At 41.8% G+C, this 19,727-nt stretch overlaps 1 protein-coding gene and 1 long non-coding RNA gene across 4 annotated transcripts in view; one reads left to right on the top strand and one right to left on the bottom strand.

The window, feature by feature from the left end:
• The window catches only part of LOC138179205 (uncharacterized), a 183,023-nt gene that overhangs the window by 3,922 nt on the left and 159,374 nt on the right, over positions 1-19,727 (bottom strand). Inside the window, exons 4-5 of one of the 3 annotated variants that reach the window (XR_011172954.1) lie at positions 6,851-6,927; positions 6,552-6,660 (exon numbers count right to left, since the gene is read on the bottom strand). The exons of the other annotated variants lie outside the window; for them this stretch is intronic. This is a non-coding gene — a long non-coding RNA (uncharacterized LOC138179205). Of the gene's footprint in view, positions 1-6,551; positions 6,661-6,850; positions 6,928-19,727 lie in introns of those variants that run through there. 3 annotated transcript variants of the gene reach the window in all.
• Positions 6,431-15,534, top strand: LOC138179203 (nuclear receptor subfamily 1 group D member 2). Its single transcript, XM_069111756.1, has 3 exons — positions 6,431-6,589; positions 11,910-11,987; positions 13,208-15,534. The coding sequence occupies exons 1-3, from the start codon at positions 6,431-6,433 to the stop codon at positions 14,240-14,242; spliced, it is 1,272 nt and encodes a 423-aa protein (XP_068967857.1). The 3' UTR covers positions 14,243-15,534.

The raw sequence follows: 19,727 nt of genomic DNA, 5'->3' as shown, positions 1-19,727 counted from the left end.
GCCGGTGGTCCAGCCACGACGTCCGTCCTCTTCTTCTTCGTCCCGTTTTGTCCCACGCTTCCTCCTTCTTCCCTCCTTCCATTCTTCTTTTCGTGCACCTCTCGACATCACCTCCGTGTGTTTCTCGCTCTTCTCCGTCGTTTCCATCTTATTCTCCTATATCTTTTTCCTATCTTTTTTTCAATCGCCTCCTTTCGATCGACCTTTTTCCACGTTTCCGTTGTGGCGGCTGCCTCCGTCGCTTCCGAGTGTCTCGCTTCGAATTCCGAGTAGACGCCGCTCGAGGTGCGCCTCGCGGCACCGGCTAATCGCGGGAACGCTCGAGCTACGAGCGCCTCGTCCACCATCTTCGAGAGTTACAATTTCGTTCGTCCATTAGTCTTCGTTACTTCGCTCGGCAGATCGGAGAATTTATCGTTTGGAGGATTTATTGAGCCCACGAGAATTTTATTTAGTGATCGCGAGTGTGTATTCGATCCGGGATACCAAGTTTCATGGCAACCATAGGAATGGTTAACCAATCAAGAACAAAGCCTCGTGACAGCAGAATACCACACCAGTGAAACTCCCTCCACTCGTTGTCCCGTTAGCCGATGGTACGTGTAACGAGCTCGTCGAAAACACCGTGAACCAGAGCTTGTCCACGTATTTGCCAGCGATTAGAACGAAAAAAATACGTCGTCGAGTATACATAGCAGATCGATATCGGCTGAACCGTAGTGATTGTGATTGCTCTATGACACGCTGTGCGCCGGCAGAAACGTCTGACCACGAAGGGAAGACTCTACTTGACGCGCGAATGGAATCTTGACGTGCGTAAATTTAAAAAAAACATCAGAGTTTCTCCTGAGCTGTATGAATCAGTGAACTGTAAGAGTAGTGATGTCTTCTGTAAGGTTCAGCACAGTTTGTTTCTTCGAAATTAATCCTGAAATTCTTCATTTTCATCTATTTCATAGTGTTTCTTTATGTCGTTCATACGCGTCCACGGTCAGACAGTTGCTTCGCATCAAGTCGTTGGTACGATGACAAAGCGTTGCTCCACAGAGTTTGTTTCTTCGATAGATTTGATTCCACGAACAAGAGCAAGTTCCATCGTATTGGAAATTCGGTTTGCAAATTCGAAGAATCCGAACACAGAGGAGATCGGTTAAATTTCAGGACAATAGGGTTTTCTACGCGTCCAACGAGGTTTGTTTCCTTAAGAATCGGTTCCACGATTCTTTCGTAGAATCTTCGTCTATTTTCGACAAGATCTTGTTGCGTATCCTTTTATCAATAAGATAATTCTATCGTATCAAACGGAAGGACTTGCAACGACAAGAAGGCAACTTCGATAGTTAAATCGTATTCGTTGGAAGAGAAGAGAGGTACAGACTTGGTAACGTGAAAAATTTCGGTGCGAAAATCTTTACCACGAATATTGACTTTTATTATCGCGATGACTTTTGTAGCAGTTCTTTATGCCGACTCGAATAACTTTACCATAGAGTTGTTCGAATCGTTTTCTCGTCTTTGATATTCCCTCTTGCTGAACCTGAAGTGTACGATATTTTCTCGTTCTATCGTTATAATATCGAAGACTAACGGTGACTTAAACGACCCTACCTTACTGCATCGACTCGAATATCGATCTGTGGGTCAGGAATCGTGGCGCGCGAGTTTAACGAGCCAGCTAGCCTCTGGCTAGTACGAAAAATCAATTCGGTCCTCTCTCTCTTTTTTTCTGTTTCTCTTGCTCGGTCGATTTGGCGGCGTCGACGATTAATTTGTCACGACGTCCGGGCATAACAATTTCAACTGTCTGCAGTCGGTACCATGATATCCGTGTGACGTGCCGCTCACAACCGGTTCATTAAAGTTGCAGCCGCTCGTCACTCATTGGCTGCCACGGGCTGGCAGTGATCGTGATGCTTGCGATAGAAAAAAAAAGAAAGAAAAAACGAAGACGAACGAAGAAGACGAAACGAAAAAAAGGAAGCGATAGAAAAAGATAAGAAACGTGATGGAGGAGTAGCAAAAAGAAGGACGAGGAGAGAAGAAAGAGACAGAGATGTGTATGGGCGATACTTTTGACGCGAGTGTTTCACCTTTCAATCATTATTATTACGAACACCGATGCCTCGAAGGATGGTCAGCCAGGGTGAAAAAAATTGACGCACAATTAGGATATTAATGATGCGTGACAGCCTGGGAAAGTCGAAAAAAAACTGTGCGAGCCGTTCATCTGTAGTGAACGCACGCCGTTTGTGTCGGACGAAAGTATTCTGCTCGCGTTGGAAACGTATTCTACGTTTGGTGAACGCTTTTTCAATCTTGGTTAGGTGGTCTTCGCGTATTATACTTTTATATATGTATATATATATAGGTATATCTGTCTGTCGATCGTCTAGCTGTTTTTGGATAAGATCGTTCTTTTCTCGTTCGTACGATATAGGCACGTTTCGTTTGTGGGATCGACGTTTGGTTTTTAAATCTTTCGAATTAGGTTTGTAGAATATCTCCTTGGTAGTCGTTGAGATACCGAGATTTTAATAAACGATAACGATCCGACGCGAATCGATTATCGTCAAAATCGCGAATAATCTTTTAGTTAGAAGGTTGAGTCATATTCGTCAGGATCAACGTTGAATGTCCGTGACTTAAACTTATTAAACTTTTACTAGGTTTGGTCGTTGTCAAAATCGCGAATAAATCCTACTATAAATTCTACCAGCTTCTTTAAAACATAAAAATACACCAAACTTGAGAATCTATCGTTAGAAAAGTACGAATATTATTTCGCGAATATGTTTTAGGAACGTTTCGAGCGTTAATTTCTCTTTAAATCGAATATATGTGATATACTATGTAAAAATTCAAACTTTAACATTCGTCATAGTCGCTAAGAAGGTATCAAAATAATCTCAACTTCATATTTCTGCAAAAGAACTTGAAATCCGTGTTCTTTACGACAAACGTTCGGTGTCGGTGAGCTTGAGTAATCGGAATAGCTTCGCTGTCGACGGAGACCTGGTCGTTTTTAGTCCCTCTCGGACACGGATTGTGCGATGCTGCTAATCCAGCTTGCCAGGCGGTCTTCTAAAGAGTGACGCGATGTATTACGTTTGCATACACGCGGTAACGCTTGTGCGGGTAAAAGAGCGATTATTTCAAGGACTGCAAACTTGTTGCGCTCGTGGTAACGTTGCAAGAGCCTCTCTGTTCTTGCCCGATCCCGCGGGGAATCGTTCTCTGAAAAATATTCGTTGGCAAATCGTGCAACGTGGCTTGTGTTCGCTATTTTCTCACTTGCTTCTTGTCCCATCCTTTTATGATTCAATGGCTACGTACAATTCTGCGACAACGAGTTCTCAGTGGATGCCTCTTTCGTTAATTTGAATTACACGCTTGCTCGGATTACACGCGAATTTTCACGTTTGTTCACCGACATATTAAAGTCACACGGACATTAATTAACTAAGGAATTCAGTTTGTTCGTTATAGAGAAGCCGTTACAGTCTTTTACAGTTTATGTTCTTTATATTATATTTTTAACGGATCGCGTTCGATGCGAAAAGTTTCTAAATACCGTTGAGACGACACAGCGACGAGTATAAGTGAAATTAAACGCTTTAAAGTTAGTTTCGCATTCTGTTATCTTCCGCTCCATCTCATTTTTATTGATCGATAACGATGAATTTTTGAGAAACTGAATGATTCTTAGCAAAGTATATGGATGAAGCTTTCCTGTCTCTTTCGCATATCTACCTTACCTATCGTTCTTCGTTTCAATTTCTTTTGGTACGAGTTTCTCACTTTAGTCGATATTGCGTTGTCAAAACTTTAATTACGCTTCGAGTTTCAATATCGATCGACGCAACGTTAAAAAGCGAGCGTTCGAACGATCTTTAAAGATCGAACAAGCAAATGCACCATTGGTAATGAACTTTGTCCGTGAAGGATCGTCAATTTCGCGCAACAATTTAACGATCGGATCAATTATCGTGCGGAAGGGATCGGCTGATTACAAGCCATTTGCCAAAGCCGTTGAACGTTGCACGATGGAGTCTCGTCGTTAAATTGAAATAATATTACAATTTCCTTTCCGCGAAGCGCGTTTCACGATCGTGGAAATTCATTTCATCGCGTTATATTTCCCAGCAGTAAACGAGAACGGTTAAGGCCCGTAGAAACGTTGGATTTATAGGAGTCGAGCAGAGGCGACGATACGCTCGATGTAAACCGGTCTTCCGCGCCGCGATACGGCCACCTTAATTAATTTGTCATTATTTAAGGAAGACGTCTCGCGATAAAATGCACCGGCATCGCCGCGCCGCGGTCCCCGTCGTGTCTACCCGTTACTTCGTTCGATCGGTTCGATATCGTGCAGAGACTATTTTCCGAATCGGCTAGAAGGTGGATAGAAAGAGGTGAGAGAGAGAGAGAGAGAGAGAGAGAGAGAATGAAAACGGAACGTTTCTTCCCGGTCCATGCATCATTCGAATTTTCTTCGCGCTTCCTCGATCGAGTCGTGTCAATCGTCGATAGCTAGAAATCAATCTTCTAGCGGTTTCTTGGATATTTAATTTAAATTGTACGATGTTTCGGCGATGTAATGTATTTCTGGTATATATAGGAACAGGCTGTCTGCAAGGAAATAAAGATCCCATTTATAGTTGAATCGTCGAATCCATGCCGTTTCCGGCTATGGATTTTAGTACAATGGAATATTTGAATTCAAATATTAAAAATCTTATTGTTTGTTAATGCGAGAACAAGATTGAAACATAAACGTTCAAAGACAATAATAACACACTAATTTCAAACACCTAAAAGACACGTGTGGCTCATTTACCGTAACATCTCTTCTCGACGCTAATCACGATCTTTCGGCGCGAAAACGCGAAATTACATACATGTGTAAATTCTTGCACATGTCGTGTTGATTTCTACTTAAATTTATGTATCTGATAATAAGATTTTGACCAATAGTCATAATAATAGCCTTCTCGGTGTTTTATAACGAGATATAAAAATATTTGTTGTCGATGTTAAAGAAGTATCACCATTGTCCGTAGAATATTTTTTTGACAAAAATACGTTTGCAAAGACTGTATTGGTTTCTGTTCGAAAGGATTAAAAAAGAAATCTCGTTAATCGGAAGCACGGGCACGCTTACACGCGTCGCGGTTCACCAGGCGTACACGGGTTCGGTTCCCGCGCACGGATGAAATTAATACGTGGTCGGCGCCGTAATTAGCGCTTGTATTTATGCGTCTCTTGCGAGGCGGGCTCCGTTAACATGGTAATGGCGTTACACCGCTGTAAACACGACATGTTATCTCGACGAGATTCGCGCAAGAAATGGCGACCGCGAATGGTTTCGGCTTCGCCGGAAGCACGCCTCCTCCGTGCAATTCTATCTGCTTTCATTTTCAAAGGAACGAAGAAATGCTTTACTCAACCTTTTGGGGAATTTAATGAACATTCTCTATATCATTGAGTTTCTCTCTGTCTTTTACTTTGTATGATTACCGTGAGAATTAAGAATAGGCAGAGTATTATCGAGATTCTCACTTCGCTGTTCCTTTATTTATTTCGTTTTATTTTTCATATGTACATATAGTTTCTACTTTTTGGCGCGAGTTGAATTATTTCTTCTTCTTCGATAATTTTGAAGCTTAAATCCGTAAAAAAAAAAATGGAATGATATCGTTGGTTAATTGGATAACAGTAAAAATTTACGCACGTCAGTCTTCGAGCTAAGAGTATTAAGTAACCGTTGTGAAGTTAATTATCGTGTTTCCGATTGTACATTTTCTACGCCAAGCTCTTTGCTCTTCCAATTATTTCTGCCAGAAAGTTTCTGTTTCTGGCGATCTTCTCGATACAGGCTTCATACTCAATAAGAAATACGGAAAGGAAACAGAGCGGTGTAACGTGTCAGTTAAAACCATCAGAATCGACAAATATTACCTATCGTTTCACAAAAATAGAAGATACATATATCTAAAGTATTCGTAATCCATTCAACACGTATAATTAAGCAGCGTGTAAGCCAAGTGTTCGGTTAAATCACGAAATATCACGTTCCATATTTATAATTACAGTAGAGGCCATCGAATCGACCCAAGAAATCACGTTTCTTTCCACGTACCAGCCGCAAACACCAAATCACACCACAAAATTACCCTCGAACGAAAGAGAGAATTTGAAAGAATCTCTCAAACGATAATAAACGGGAAAGCGGAGGGAAGGTGGCAGAGGTCCCGGTGGTCCCGGGTTTGCCGGGAGAGATCGTGAGAATCCGCGGTGGCCCAGGAAATTTTCAACGGCGTCGGCACTTGTAAGACACGCACGAAAATGTTGGGTCGCGACATCGAACACGGAACAGACGGCTCGAGGGACCGGCGTGAACGGTTTGCATCGAGAGATTAAAGAACATCGAATGGACGTGGGCGATTTGTCGAGCTCGGCAGGATTGGCTGGGAGCGGATCCATCCCTGTAGCAACGGGTGTTGGTGTCATTACAAGTACGACATCCGCCACCGCGGGGTGGTGGACGCCTACGTCGACGATCGCCACGGCAGCGGCCAACACCGACGTGGTGAGTTTTATCTTTTTCACTTTTTCCTTTCCGAATCTTTCTTTCTTCGACTCGCGTCTTCTTCTCGTTTTCTGTATGTAAATTAGTCGGGAAAATGATATGATATGAAATGGTATGATACAATGGACAAGAGTATTGGTATAGAACAGTTTTGTTTCTAAATTTGCTTCCGTAATTTACTAGGTATATAATTTTTACAAAATGTAACTTCCAAGTCTAGAGACATTAAAATTAAATGACAAAACATACCTGATAAATTACCTTTATCGTAAATTGGTACGGGAATTGATTCTGCTTCTGTTTCGTTCTACCGATGTGAAGCAAACAGGACAACGATTCTGTAGAACCGATATGAGAACCAGTTATAATGGAAGCAATGATCGGAACAGACAGCGTATTGGAGATCGCAGTTCATTTGTATCAATTAAAATTGTTATTTTCTATTATCGGAACGATTCGTAAAATTTTGCAGCTTACGTAATTGCACGAATGATTTAATATAGCAGATATTTCGAATTCCTCGATCGTGGTGCGCGAGTGAAAATGATCGGAGATAGTGAATCTTCAATAAGATACAAACATGGAGTTACAAAAGATGATCGGAGCTCAACTACGAAGACAAGCAATATCTATTAAACGATCAATTTCAGTTTCTTACGTTTACTACGTTTTGCTAAAGGTAGTAAGTATATTACTGACTCTTTTAGTAGAGTATTATATTTTACTGCCTTTTCGCAATGAATGAAGATGTAAAATGTTGGCAACTATTCAAAGACACAAAGGAACTTGTCTTACACTTTTTTACAATTACTGTCTTTCCACAGTTCGACATGCCCATTTTATCTCTAATAGTTTGATTTACAGTCGCATAACGTCATTCAATTATAAAGGGAAAACCTATCCAACATTTCAAAACCTCGGTGCATCCATACTTTCTTACAACGGCGTCTTTATTCTCCTTACAACTTTTCTACGATTCTGCTACATAAAATAATCTCGATTTCCTTAGAACTTTCTCATTCCGCTGCACTCTTATTTTACAATTTTCCTGCATAGAGGACATAAATCGTCTCTCATATAAGTATTTGCGATAGTATTTTATAAATCTGGAGGGATTACATTTTTCCGAAAAGTTGTAAATATTCGCGCAAATTAACGTCGTTTATCGGACGATTATAATTTTTGTTCTCACAGCTAAAGAAAAATGAAGTTTACTTTTCTGGGTATATCTAATTAACTTCGATCAAGTAATAAAATTTATATCTTGTATCGCATTTGTATTCGCTTTTTGAGTCGTCGCTAATGCCCGCATAAGAAAGTAATGCAGCTTGGTTGCAACGATTAAAATAACACCCTCGCAATTTTCTCATTCCATCGACATTCCTACTTCGCAATAAAATTCTTCAACGTAAAATGATCTTAATTTTCGTACAGTTCTCTGGTATCAAAGATCATCTACGTCATCTCCGTCATCCACGTCATCTTCAACCCTTCCAGCAACAATTACCCAATAAAAATCCCGGGCAATTACGCTTCATGGCCTCCCAATCGCAGTGCTTGACTGCAGGATAAAAAGGCTGAGGAGGATAAAGGCACCGTTGTTCCGACAGGCCTACATTTCCCAGCAGCGCCTTTTGCTGCTGTGAGCCTTTTGAAAAAAAGTGGCGTGAAGCGTGCGTGCGCGCCACGGCGTAAAGGCGAATCATCAGCCGTGTAACGCGGGGAAAAATATCCCCGGTTAGCACGCTACTTTCATTTCTTCCTCGAGTGTCATTCGTCATCGGCATTGCCTTCGCGCCGTTACTTAATGAGACGTCCTCGTGCAGGATGCGGGTGTGCGATTAAGCGGTCGAACCAAGAGAGGTCGAAATATCATGGCGGTCGAGAGACATCTGGTAGAATGCGTTAGCCTATGGTTACAACGGTGGATATGTGTTTCGACGAACACCAGTGCGTGTTGAATCACCTAAGATTCAGCATCGTAATTTAATCTTGAATTTTTCACAGAATAAACAAATTTATTGTTGATCTATTGATCGCTAATTCTTGATATAATAACGAAAGGATTGAGAAAGTATCGTGTATAACGTACGACAGAATGAATGACTTTTAGGAAGACACATATAGGGTATGTCAGAAAGTAGGTGCCAAATTCGAGCAACGCGTGGTGCTGATTAGGACGAGCAAAGGAAGTTTCGATAAACATGGGTCTAAATAACTCTAGTTTCAGAGTTACAATTCTCTCTCTTGCAATTCGGATCCGGTTTTTTGGTTCTTGTAAAACTCAAGTGCTACTTTCTGTAACTTAGTTGCAATTACATTTTGAAGTTCGAAAGCGTCGAGAACAACGAGAAGAGCGAACATACTGTACATTAACATCCCCTCATTTAACTATTCCAGTTACCAGAATATACCATATCTGTGGGCCATGGGCTCTGCAAGACGTCTCATAACAGAGTAATTCTACTTGAAAAAACTACGTATAATAACTGGAATAGTTAAGCGCCGTGGCATGAACAACGGAAAGGATGGCGAAGATGGGGGGACTAGTGGCAGCGCGAGAGTCCATCGAGGGGACACGAAGAACATTATTTAGTTCCGTTGGAGTGTACCGCGCGAGTGCAGGGATTAGAAGCAAGGTGACACAGCCGCGTCATCTGTTGGATGTTTAACCTTTTTTACCTGGGCTCGGGCTATGCGCTTTAGCCGGCCGTTCCCACAAGAAGCCATCAGCCGCCGACTCACCCAGATACGCGGACTCGGTGAAACGGGAAATCATTTTTGATACGCGCCACGGTACGAACGATCATCCTTTGGCGCGACGGAAGATCGTTAGAGGAGAATTTCGTTGATTCGGTGGGTTTCTTTCTTTGGGTTTATAGTTGGCTGTATATAAGATGGCATAGGGTGCATGATATATATCGGTATTGTACTAGTTGTATTCCCCGTATCAGGGTATAATTATGAGTAACAGAGCGATTATATCGTATCGTTTTATGGATGTATAAGATAATTGAATGGATGATGATTAGCATTGTTATATAATTGTCTTAAGTATGACGAAGATGATCTTTATTTAATGAGAATTTTAATTTGACAAATAAAAAAAAAGATACAAAGTATCACTGCTAGAGTAAGTCTGATACTTACGATTAGAGGATGATAGTGACCTTATATGTTTGGTCAAAGATCGTTGAATTAATAAGACGTCATTAAAAATTGTTTGCTGAAAGATAGTGGGAAAACAGATGCAACAATTCTTAAAAGACGGCATAACATTATCGTGTCAGTTGTGTTTCCCTTCATTAACCAAACACTGATCGTTTTTACAGTGCAAGTATCTTCCCATCAAACCTACCATATGACACTTCGACAACCATTTGTGATTTTCCATGCAAAGACGATCGACGCTATTATCTTAGCCTTTAAAGCTCTCCGACTCTTGGTTTGCTCTTTCACGAAGAAAACGCGAGGATCGTAAACAACACGTCAGTTTCTCTCATCATCGAATCCTCTAATTACTTTTTTTAATCCTTGTTCGCTGTCGATCATCTCGTCCAGCTCGTCAAGACACCTTTTCACGCGTAACCGATTACCACATTACATTCCACGCTCGAACTATCACGGACACGCAGTGTCTAAGCAAAAGATGGATCAAATTGTTTCGAGTAGAACGTCAAACGAGGCTTCTCCTCCGAATCGTCTCGATCTCACGCGAGATACCACCGTGTAACGGATACGTATACCAGCGTATCGATTAAAACGCGAAGAAAAATCGAATTCTAAAAATATTTCGAAACATCCATCGTGAACCTTTGATCCCCGCCATTCCGAGAGATTCTCGATTCTCTTGAAAGTACGCATGCGAGCTGATGTAATGTTATTTCGATGTACGCTCCCTTTACACGGACGCTTGCCTTTTCGTTACGAAATCGCAAACTGGTATCGATACACCCTTCGTTGCGATACGGGAATCGAGTCCAGCACGATTCTTCCGCGCGTTCTCTTCCACGTACGATTTTATTTTTATTACTGCTTCTTTACGCTAGATGATCTTCGTATATTATCTTTTCCGTGACTTTATTAATGGCACTTTTCACATATCCATTACGTACGCCGACATTGTAATATCAACATAAATCAAAAAATTCTCGATGAAATCGATCGATGTATCTCGTATAAGGATTTATAAAGTGGAAGTAAATTCTGTACGCGGATATTTCAAATATTTTGAATAAAAATTCGATCAACGATGAACATCTCAATTCGCAATCACAAAGATAAAAGTCAAATTCGATACACCCTCCCATTGAAGCGTTATACGAAACAACATGGTTATTTGCGAATCGTATGCACGTTCTCCCGTCCACGTACGATTTTACCTTTCCCGTGTCGGTCATCCTTTCTCGTTGGATCGTCGCGACCGAACCTCTGCGTTCTACACGATGCAGTCCGTAATGACTGGCTAACTAGGTTTTAATAGGAACATGGTCTCGCAACCGAATCCCCGGTTCTTCTTGCAACCTCCGGGGAGAAGGCAAGAAAAGGTCCCCTTTTTATCGTGACTACGTCTCTTTTCGAACATGCACACACACATACACACACGCACACATCTCTTTCTCCATCTCTGTACATATTTCAACGATTCTCAACTCTTATGAACAAGTTGCTTGGTGATTGGCGACCAATCAAATAACGTTACGATCGATTCGAACGGAATCGCCATGCCGCGAATCGATCCCATCATTCACGTATCCTTTTCTCGGTCGTGCGATAAATCACGCGCGAATCATCCAAGACTTTTCTCAAAGATACACGGCATTCGGTACACGCGTTTCAATCTTAAATCGGTGTACGGTGTAGTCAAAGGTTTAGTCGAAACAGTTGGACGTGAAAACGTCACGGGATACTCGAATGTCCTATCGACTAGGAGCTGGTCGAACATCGAAATGATAAATCCCAACGTCGCTAAACGGTGTCCCGCGATCGTCACTGAAATAAATAGCGTTAGCAGCAGGAGCACCGTCGATGAATATCGCCGATGCTTTCTTATCTGGTATCGTTTGCCTGCGTCCAAGAAATTACTATTCTTTTATCGTTCATTTTTCTTTGCTTTTTTTCTTGTCTTTATCGTTCGTTTCTTTCTCTTCGTCTTTCTCTTCTTCGTCTACATCGTGGCGGAGATCGTCGTGAGACGAGCAAGAAACGCTTCCATGATTGGCACATATTGCGCGTGCTTGCAGCATGATCACCGCTGCATTCTAAGCGTCTTCGGTTTCTTAGCCGAAGCGTAACCACATGTCGCATCTTTTTGTTGCAGATGAATCAGCTCTGCAGGGTCTGCGGAGAGCCGGCCGCGGGTTTTCACTTCGGGGCCTTCACGTGCGAAGGTTGCAAGGTCAGTATCCACGAACCCCTTTGCTCTCTTTAGATCATCAGACCGACGGAAAAATTTCAATGGCCGTTTATATTCTCGCATCTTTCGCTCCTACTCTTCGTCTTTCTCCTACCCATTTTTTCTTCATCTCTTTTCTTCCTCAAGGTATGTGTGTGTGTGTGCATATATATATATATATATATATATATATATATATATATATACACATATACATATACATATATATATATATATATGTACATATTTCGAACACACATTCGAATGCAAATAAAATTGTAGCCTTAAGCGTGCAGACGCGTGCATCATCCTCACGTTACAATTACCGGGCACTGTACCGACCGTGTTGACCCACGGGTCTCCGGTTTCATGTTTCTCGTGGAAAGTTCGAATTCGTGTTTTCGTAACCAAATTGATCGATTGTGTATAAAACGTGTAATTTCTTTGCGGTGATTTCTTTACACGTACTGGTCGTTGCTGGAAAGAATGCAGATCTGTTTGGGTTGTAACAGAGCCATCTTTTATCGACATAATCTTAAAAATAGGGCACGAGTGTTTCTCTTGTCGATCAAAATAATTCTATCTACGAATCTCGTTAGTTGTATTTTCAGTTACGAACAGCATTGTTTTATTTTATTACGTTCATTTGGATAGAAAGTTACTCTTAGACACGATATAAACGAGCGATTTTTTCTCGTGCGGTATTATTGAACAGCAAACAATGTATAAAATCGTCAGACGTGTTACAATCATGTATGCACATATGTACAGTGGCTCGAAAGTCTTGGACATCTTCTACTTTCAATTTGATCTAAAATTTTACTATTTGCTATAGATTATGAACTTTAAATTGCGCGAGTGCCTTAACAAAATCATTGATATAGTAATAGCCTGTACTTCCGTTAGCGGAGATAATCATCAAACTCTTAGTGTCCTCATCGTGTATGTAATTTTTTCGATTTTGTAGCTAGTACAATAACTGTTTAAAAATTTTCGAGCAGAGAGGTTTTATACAAATACATTGGACCGCAAGCTCGTCTATTTCCCAATATAAACCAGCAGATTGCTAAAACGCACGCGATCACGCTCGTCTGTATCGTGTCTTAATGTAATCGATAATTTTCCTTGCCTTTAATTTTTGCAAGGGCTTCCATCGACTTTAATTGAAATTATTAACTCCATTCATTTAACAAGCCCGCGTCGAACGTTTCTCTTCTCCACAGTCGTTCTTCGGGCGCACCTACAACAACCTGGGCAGCATCTCCGAATGCAAGAACGGTGGCGTGTGCGTGATCAACAAGAAGAATCGCACTGCGTGCAAAGCTTGCCGGTTGAGGAAGTGTCTGATGGTGGGTATGTCGAAGTCGGGCTCCCGCTACGGACGCCGCTCCAACTGGTTCAAAATCCACTGCCTCCTCCAGGAACAGTCGCACCAGGCTCAAACGCGCCTCATCAAAGACCCAAAGTCCGCGTACGAGAAGGCGTTCGGCTCGTTGGACGTGGCGAACAATAACAACAATAATAACGAGAATCCTGGTACAACGAGTGCCACTAGCGTCGTGGGTATCGTCACGACGACAACCACCACCGCGAATAGTTACCATCACCACCATCATCAGCACCATCAGGACAGGTTTCCAAAAAGAGACGACCTGAGGCCACAGGATATTCCTGCTCAATTAAGGGCACCAGATATTCCAGCGAGAGCCAGCCAGGATCCTCTATTGAGGCCGATGGACTTGGTCAGGGCACCTCACGAACTACTCAGGCCGGAAGTGTCTAGGTTTCCCATGTGGAGAGGACCGCCATTCTTTCATCCAGCTCTTACACACATGCAGCTATTAAACACGCCATTTTTCCCGTTCCAACAACGATTCATAGTCCCCTATGTGAACCAGGTTGGCACGCCACAAATGGTAGCTAGCCTAACGAGTTCTTCGAGCGATAGCGTGAGTCCTAGGTCGACACCGTCGCCTAAAAGGGACGATGACAATCGAAGTGCCCGTGACGAGTGCAGAGAAGTGGACGGAGGTTGTCAAAGGAGTCAAATAGAAGCATACGATAAGAGTCTAGCGTTTCTGCGTTCTTTGGGTCCAGAGCAGGAAGAACCGATCGACTTGAGTATGAAGGCTGGCAAGATGGACGGGCAAGAGGTGGATGCGGCTGGTAGCACGGAAGAGGAAAGGTCGACGGACAGCGAGGACAACGAGCTGCTACAGGACACGGGGCCGCCCCTCGATCTCACTAGAAAGACGTGACCCTGCTCGGCCAGCTCGCGGACAGCTTTCGATAGGAACTGGACTGGTTGGTGTTGAATCGTCGCTCGAAGGCGTTGCTCGGAGAGCTGCCAGCCTCTTTCGCGCACAGAGACTCATATTGTTGTCCTTTCGCGGGGATGAGGAGATGACTTACGCGACGTTTGTTGGAGATCTTGGGGAGAGTAAAGATCTTGCGGAGAACGTGGAAGGAAAACGCTTTTCGTCGAATAGGGACGAGACGAAACGAAGATGGAGAAGGCGTTGAAGGACTGGTAAAAAATTAGAGAATCGAGTGAAATAATGCGAAAATATTGGCGCGGATGTAAAGGAGAGATATCTGGTATGAGAAATCTACAAGATGGAAAAGGTGAAATAACGGATGGACAGCGACAGTAGGAGAAGTACGGAAGAGCGGACGTCACCAGCCTTACATTGTACGAATGACTTTACGATCAGCGATCGGGTCGACGTAAAATTGCTCAAGCCCTCGGTATTAGCCGACAGACATACACGGTCCCTTTGGTCGGCTACAGCTTCGCCAGGTGTTCGTTGACGAAGTAGCCGAAGATCGGCTCGATACATCCTTACAACGAGACAGACGATTGTGCCTTAACCGGTGCCTTTCAGCTCTCATACATGTTCGAGTGCACGAGAGGGAGAATATATATATGTGTGTGCGTGTGTATGTGTAAGTGAGAGAGAGAGAGAGAGAGAGAGAGAGAGTGCCAGTAAAAACCACGTGATAGTTTAACGTTAAATAATAACCGCGCTAACGTACGCGTGTAACGAGTTCGTACGCAGGTACGGACACATGTATGTATTATATATTATGTCTGTGCGTGTGATGCGTTCGATATTTTTGTTCTTTCGTGTAAACGCGTCTGGAGAACCGCGAAGTAAGCGAGAGTGTTCGAGAGACACACGAAAGCTCCGTTTCTATCTCTCGACGCTCGGGAATGGCCAGTGTTTCGTTAAGCCGCATCGAGATTTCTTTTATTTATGTCGAGCCTTATTTAACGCGATTTTAATTACTTGTTAGTCTGTCAGTCTCACGAATACGTCGGTGTGCGCGTCTTTTCTCCTGGAATGTCAAACACAACGGTCTTTGTTTTAATTTTCACGTTAGAAGATCGTAACTCGTTATGGAGACTACAATGTGAATTGCAGATGTCGATGAAAAATAAAAAGTCACGAAGCTAGAGGAAGGAATGGGTGATGAGGATTAGACGATAGGCGTACAAACACTCGGTAGTGTTCGACGAAAAAATACGAAGTAAAATAAAGAATATTGTATAACCAATACGTAGCGACTTGATCGTCGTTCATTAAATATCTCCTCGTTTCCCTTACGCGACCGTTCGTAATCGCGTACTTATATATACCTCGAACTCGAGATGGTATTCGATTACTTTCGTCTCGCGCGTCTCCTGCATTCCGTACCGTCGCGTCGCCACGAAAACGCGCACGGACGGATTTGCTTGGAGCGTACGCGCGCCCAGTCGCTGCGCACTTTATCGCACCGAGTTATTTATTTAGTAATAAATTTGTACGCGCGCTGATGTACTACGAGAAACATGTTTTCTCGGATAATTCCGTTCTAACGCGCGAAACGCCTCGCGAGGACAGCTTCTCTAGCGATTCCCCTCGTCTGAGGACGTCGCGCGGATGGAAGATGATAAACGCACATTAAAAACGCTTGGTAATAAACACACTTGGTATATATCGATCGTAAGGCGGACTGTGCGATCTAACGTTTGACTTAACCGTGACATGAAAACACGCAGAGAAAAAATAAAAGTGAAGGAAAGATAAAACGGATTTAAGAAGATTTCTTCGACACGGTTTCGCGAGTCTTGTGACGAATAGATGACTTAAGATGATGTCATTGCACGGATCGTTTATCGCTAATTACGTTGGTCTGGAATCGAAGAAATTTCACGGTATAATATATCATAAACTGCGATAATTTATGAAGCAACGGGGAACTGGAACAGGTATGATTTCTATTCGCGTAAATCTCGTATCATGTTTCTAATGGGATGTCTCGGCGATTCTGTTTAACATAAATTTTTATTTATTTTTTCCCGTAGATACTTCTTTAATTGGTCGATTAAAGACTCGTATATAAGCACGATCTATCGACGACAGAATTATCGTTACTACTATTGGGTTGGTCGAAAAAATTCGAAGCAGAGAGAAATATTCGAAGGCAATGTACTTTTTGGCGAATTTTTATCATCCGTTGCTTTATCGTTCACATATTTAGTTCCACGACTGTTATTTAGGAAACCTTCGTTTTATTCAGTCGCGAGTTCTTTCAAGCATCTGCAAGTTCCTTTTTAATTTTATGGCGTCAAAATACACTTTTTACTGAATGCAATGAAGTAGAATGTTCCAGCAAAGGTTTGGCAATTTTCAACTCTTTGTTACTTTTTCTAATATTTAATAAATTAAACAAATCCCTGCTTAGATTTCATTTTGTTAGTTGCATTCGTCAAATGTAAATTTGCATAAATATCCACGGAATAATGGACTTGCACGAAACTTAATACTATGTAGTTGTCAGAAACCCTACGAACTTTCCCAACAACGTAATACGTATCTCTTTTCTTCTTACCCTGAACTCGAACGTCAATAACAACTAATTCCAGTGAGGAGAAAAACGATGTTGAACGAACCAATAAGCTTTCCTTTCGACCGAGCCATCCAATTCGACGAATAGCTGGAGATTTGAACGAGTGGATCGGGAGACTTCAACAGGCGCATAAGCGAGACGGTTTCCGTATGTGACAGCTTTCCTCGGTTTGTTCGACGGTGAGAATTCACGGGGGCCGACATAATCGACAGGCCACGACGGTGTTCACCTGCGTGCACCTGCGTGTATTCACGAGCACTCGTACCCGTAACCCCGGACGTTCGAATGCCTTGGGATCTTCTGTTGTTGACTTAGGTGGGACGGAGAGAGGTGAGGCCACTCGATGTCTGTCGAACCAGCTCTAGTGGTTTCTGGCCCGACGATTCAGGTTCCCGGAGCTTCTGGCCCCCACGTGTGCGGCGAAAAAAGCGCTACCAACGCACGATGACGTGTGGGTACGCGCGAGAACGCTTCGACTATTCTTGGATTACGTAAATTTGTCAAGCGGAGGTTCCCTCTTTCTTTCTTTTTCTCTTTTTTTTTTTGCAAGATGCTTTTAGACGGAACGGATTGTGTAATCGTCGAAGAGATGGTATTGCTGTTTGGTAAGATTTTATGGTTTTACACCACCTTTGCGGCATGGTGGCACTTGTTGAATTTCATAGTTCTTTATATTGTAGTTTTACGCAGTGAAAGTTTTGTTGGAAAAATTTCGAAAGATATTTACTATCTAACATCATAATAGATTAATTTTCTAAATGCAATAACAGTCCGCGAAATCATATCAAGCGATTAGATGTTATTTTCAAATAACTATAGATTAATTTACTTGAATAAGTAAATGATTTTTATCAATGAATTACTTCGCTATTTATCCATTAAATGAAATCATTTTTTATTTTATTTGACAGAGGAGTTAACCACAATAAAAAATTATCTGATTTGATCTTAAAATGAAGTTATTCTTCCTATGTTATTTAGAAGGTAAAAAATAGTAAAGTAGCATTCAAATAAATTTATTTTCATTTCAAATAAAGTTTGTAAAAAACTTCAACTAAATACTCGAAATGCAGCACTTTCTTTGTTAGTATAGTTAAATGTAGTGGTAATCTTTATTCGATTTTACTGGTGTAATTTAAAAAAAGATGCAAGAGGTAATCGACGCTGACGATGAATTAAGCGTACTTTGATTTCCATCGTGAAATAATTTACAGGGAATAGAAATTCTACTCTCTCCTTTATGAAATCTGTTTTTCATTTGTTATACCCGGCTCAAACGTGTCTCGTTCGCGATATTCCTTCTATATTACGTTAATTTGCGCGCTGGATGCAAATCCTACGAGGCCATACGACACCTGTGACGCCGTACATCGCGCCCACGTAAATTATCCCGGGAAGATTTACGACGCGTCTCGAGCCGCGCGTATACTCCCGTGTCTCGAAATCCTCGGACGAGTATTCGTCTGTTATTAGTGTCGAAATTAGAAAAAAGAAAAAATCGCCCTGGCTAGATCTCGATAAAATCATCCTCGAAAACAGAAATCTCTCTTGCTCTACACACCCGTACCATATCGATCGTTTATCAACCATTTTGTCCCTTTCTCTCTTTCACATTTACAGTCATGATAGCATCTCGCGTTACGTATCCTACCACTCTAAAATATCCAGACACTTGCTTAATTTATAGGAAATTGTAAATAGCGTTTGTTTGCGTCGACAAAATTCTCGGAATGTTCCTACAAATCGATCAAAATGTTCGGACATATTCTTACTCATTCACTCTCATATCGACACGTATTTTTCGACGTGTTGTGTAAATTTCGACAAACAGAATCGCCATAAATAACAAAGTTCTTGTTTGAACGTAGAAAAGACGAAAGTATACCATAAGAATCGAAAATTCGAATTATCCATTCAATTTCGATTTGTATTTAGCTGCGTATTATCAATTTCACGTGTCGTCTAATTATTCACAACTTCCTCACCTTCGACTGGTCATTATCGCGCTTCTGTTAAAGAAATAAACTGCAATTTTTCACGATCCGTGTTGGAATATCAAAGAGAACGTTGCGTCACAGTGGCAGCGTATTCTTGGAAATAACACAAAGCAGCTCTGATAAATCGTCGTGAACAATTTTTATCGCTTTATGTCGAAACACTCGAGATATATGATTCTCGATTCCGATTCACGGCTCGACTACGTTTTTTCTTATTGGACCCGCAGCGATACATGACAAGATGCGTGAAGTTTGAGCGGCATATGGGCGAGCTGTAATTGTGTCGAGTAACTCGCAGCTGTATGCCTGCAACCCTTACTTATTGTTCTTTATTCGAGATCCTTTCAGATCGCTTATACCGTATCATAGGATACAGGCAACGTTGTCTGTTCAGTCAAGACGATACTTCCTTTGATACTCGTCATTTACACTTTGCATATTACTTGCTAAATACCACGTAAGTACTTTAACTTACTTCATCAAAATGTTTTATCGCGTAAGTGTCTCAACTTAGTTACATTTTAATCCGTTCTATCGTTTGAGATACTTCATATATGTATTTATTCAACGTTATCCATTTCACGTTCTTTTTAAAACTGCAAAGAATTTGGTACTTTCGCTGTTCCCTTCCACCTCTTCTATCATGTACAATATCATCGTAGATCATAATAAAAGTTTTTCAAAATTTCCATCTTACGTGCTTTGCAAAGACACAGACTCTTGCGTGGCTAAATTACAACAGTTACCAAAGATCTGGACAAACTCTCGATGCAAACGACGACGACGAGGAAGAAGCGGATCACGGCTGGCGAGGTAGCACACGCAGCGAGGTCGGCAGATGCGCGGCACGGGT

Source organism: Bombus flavifrons, chromosome 4 (genome assembly GCF_040668555.2).
Source record: "Bombus flavifrons isolate JBK064 chromosome 4, iyBomFlav1_principal, whole genome shotgun sequence".
Taxonomy (NCBI): Eukaryota; Metazoa; Arthropoda; class Insecta; order Hymenoptera; family Apidae; genus Bombus; species Bombus flavifrons.
This window is presented reverse-complemented; position numbering and strand designations above follow the sequence as displayed.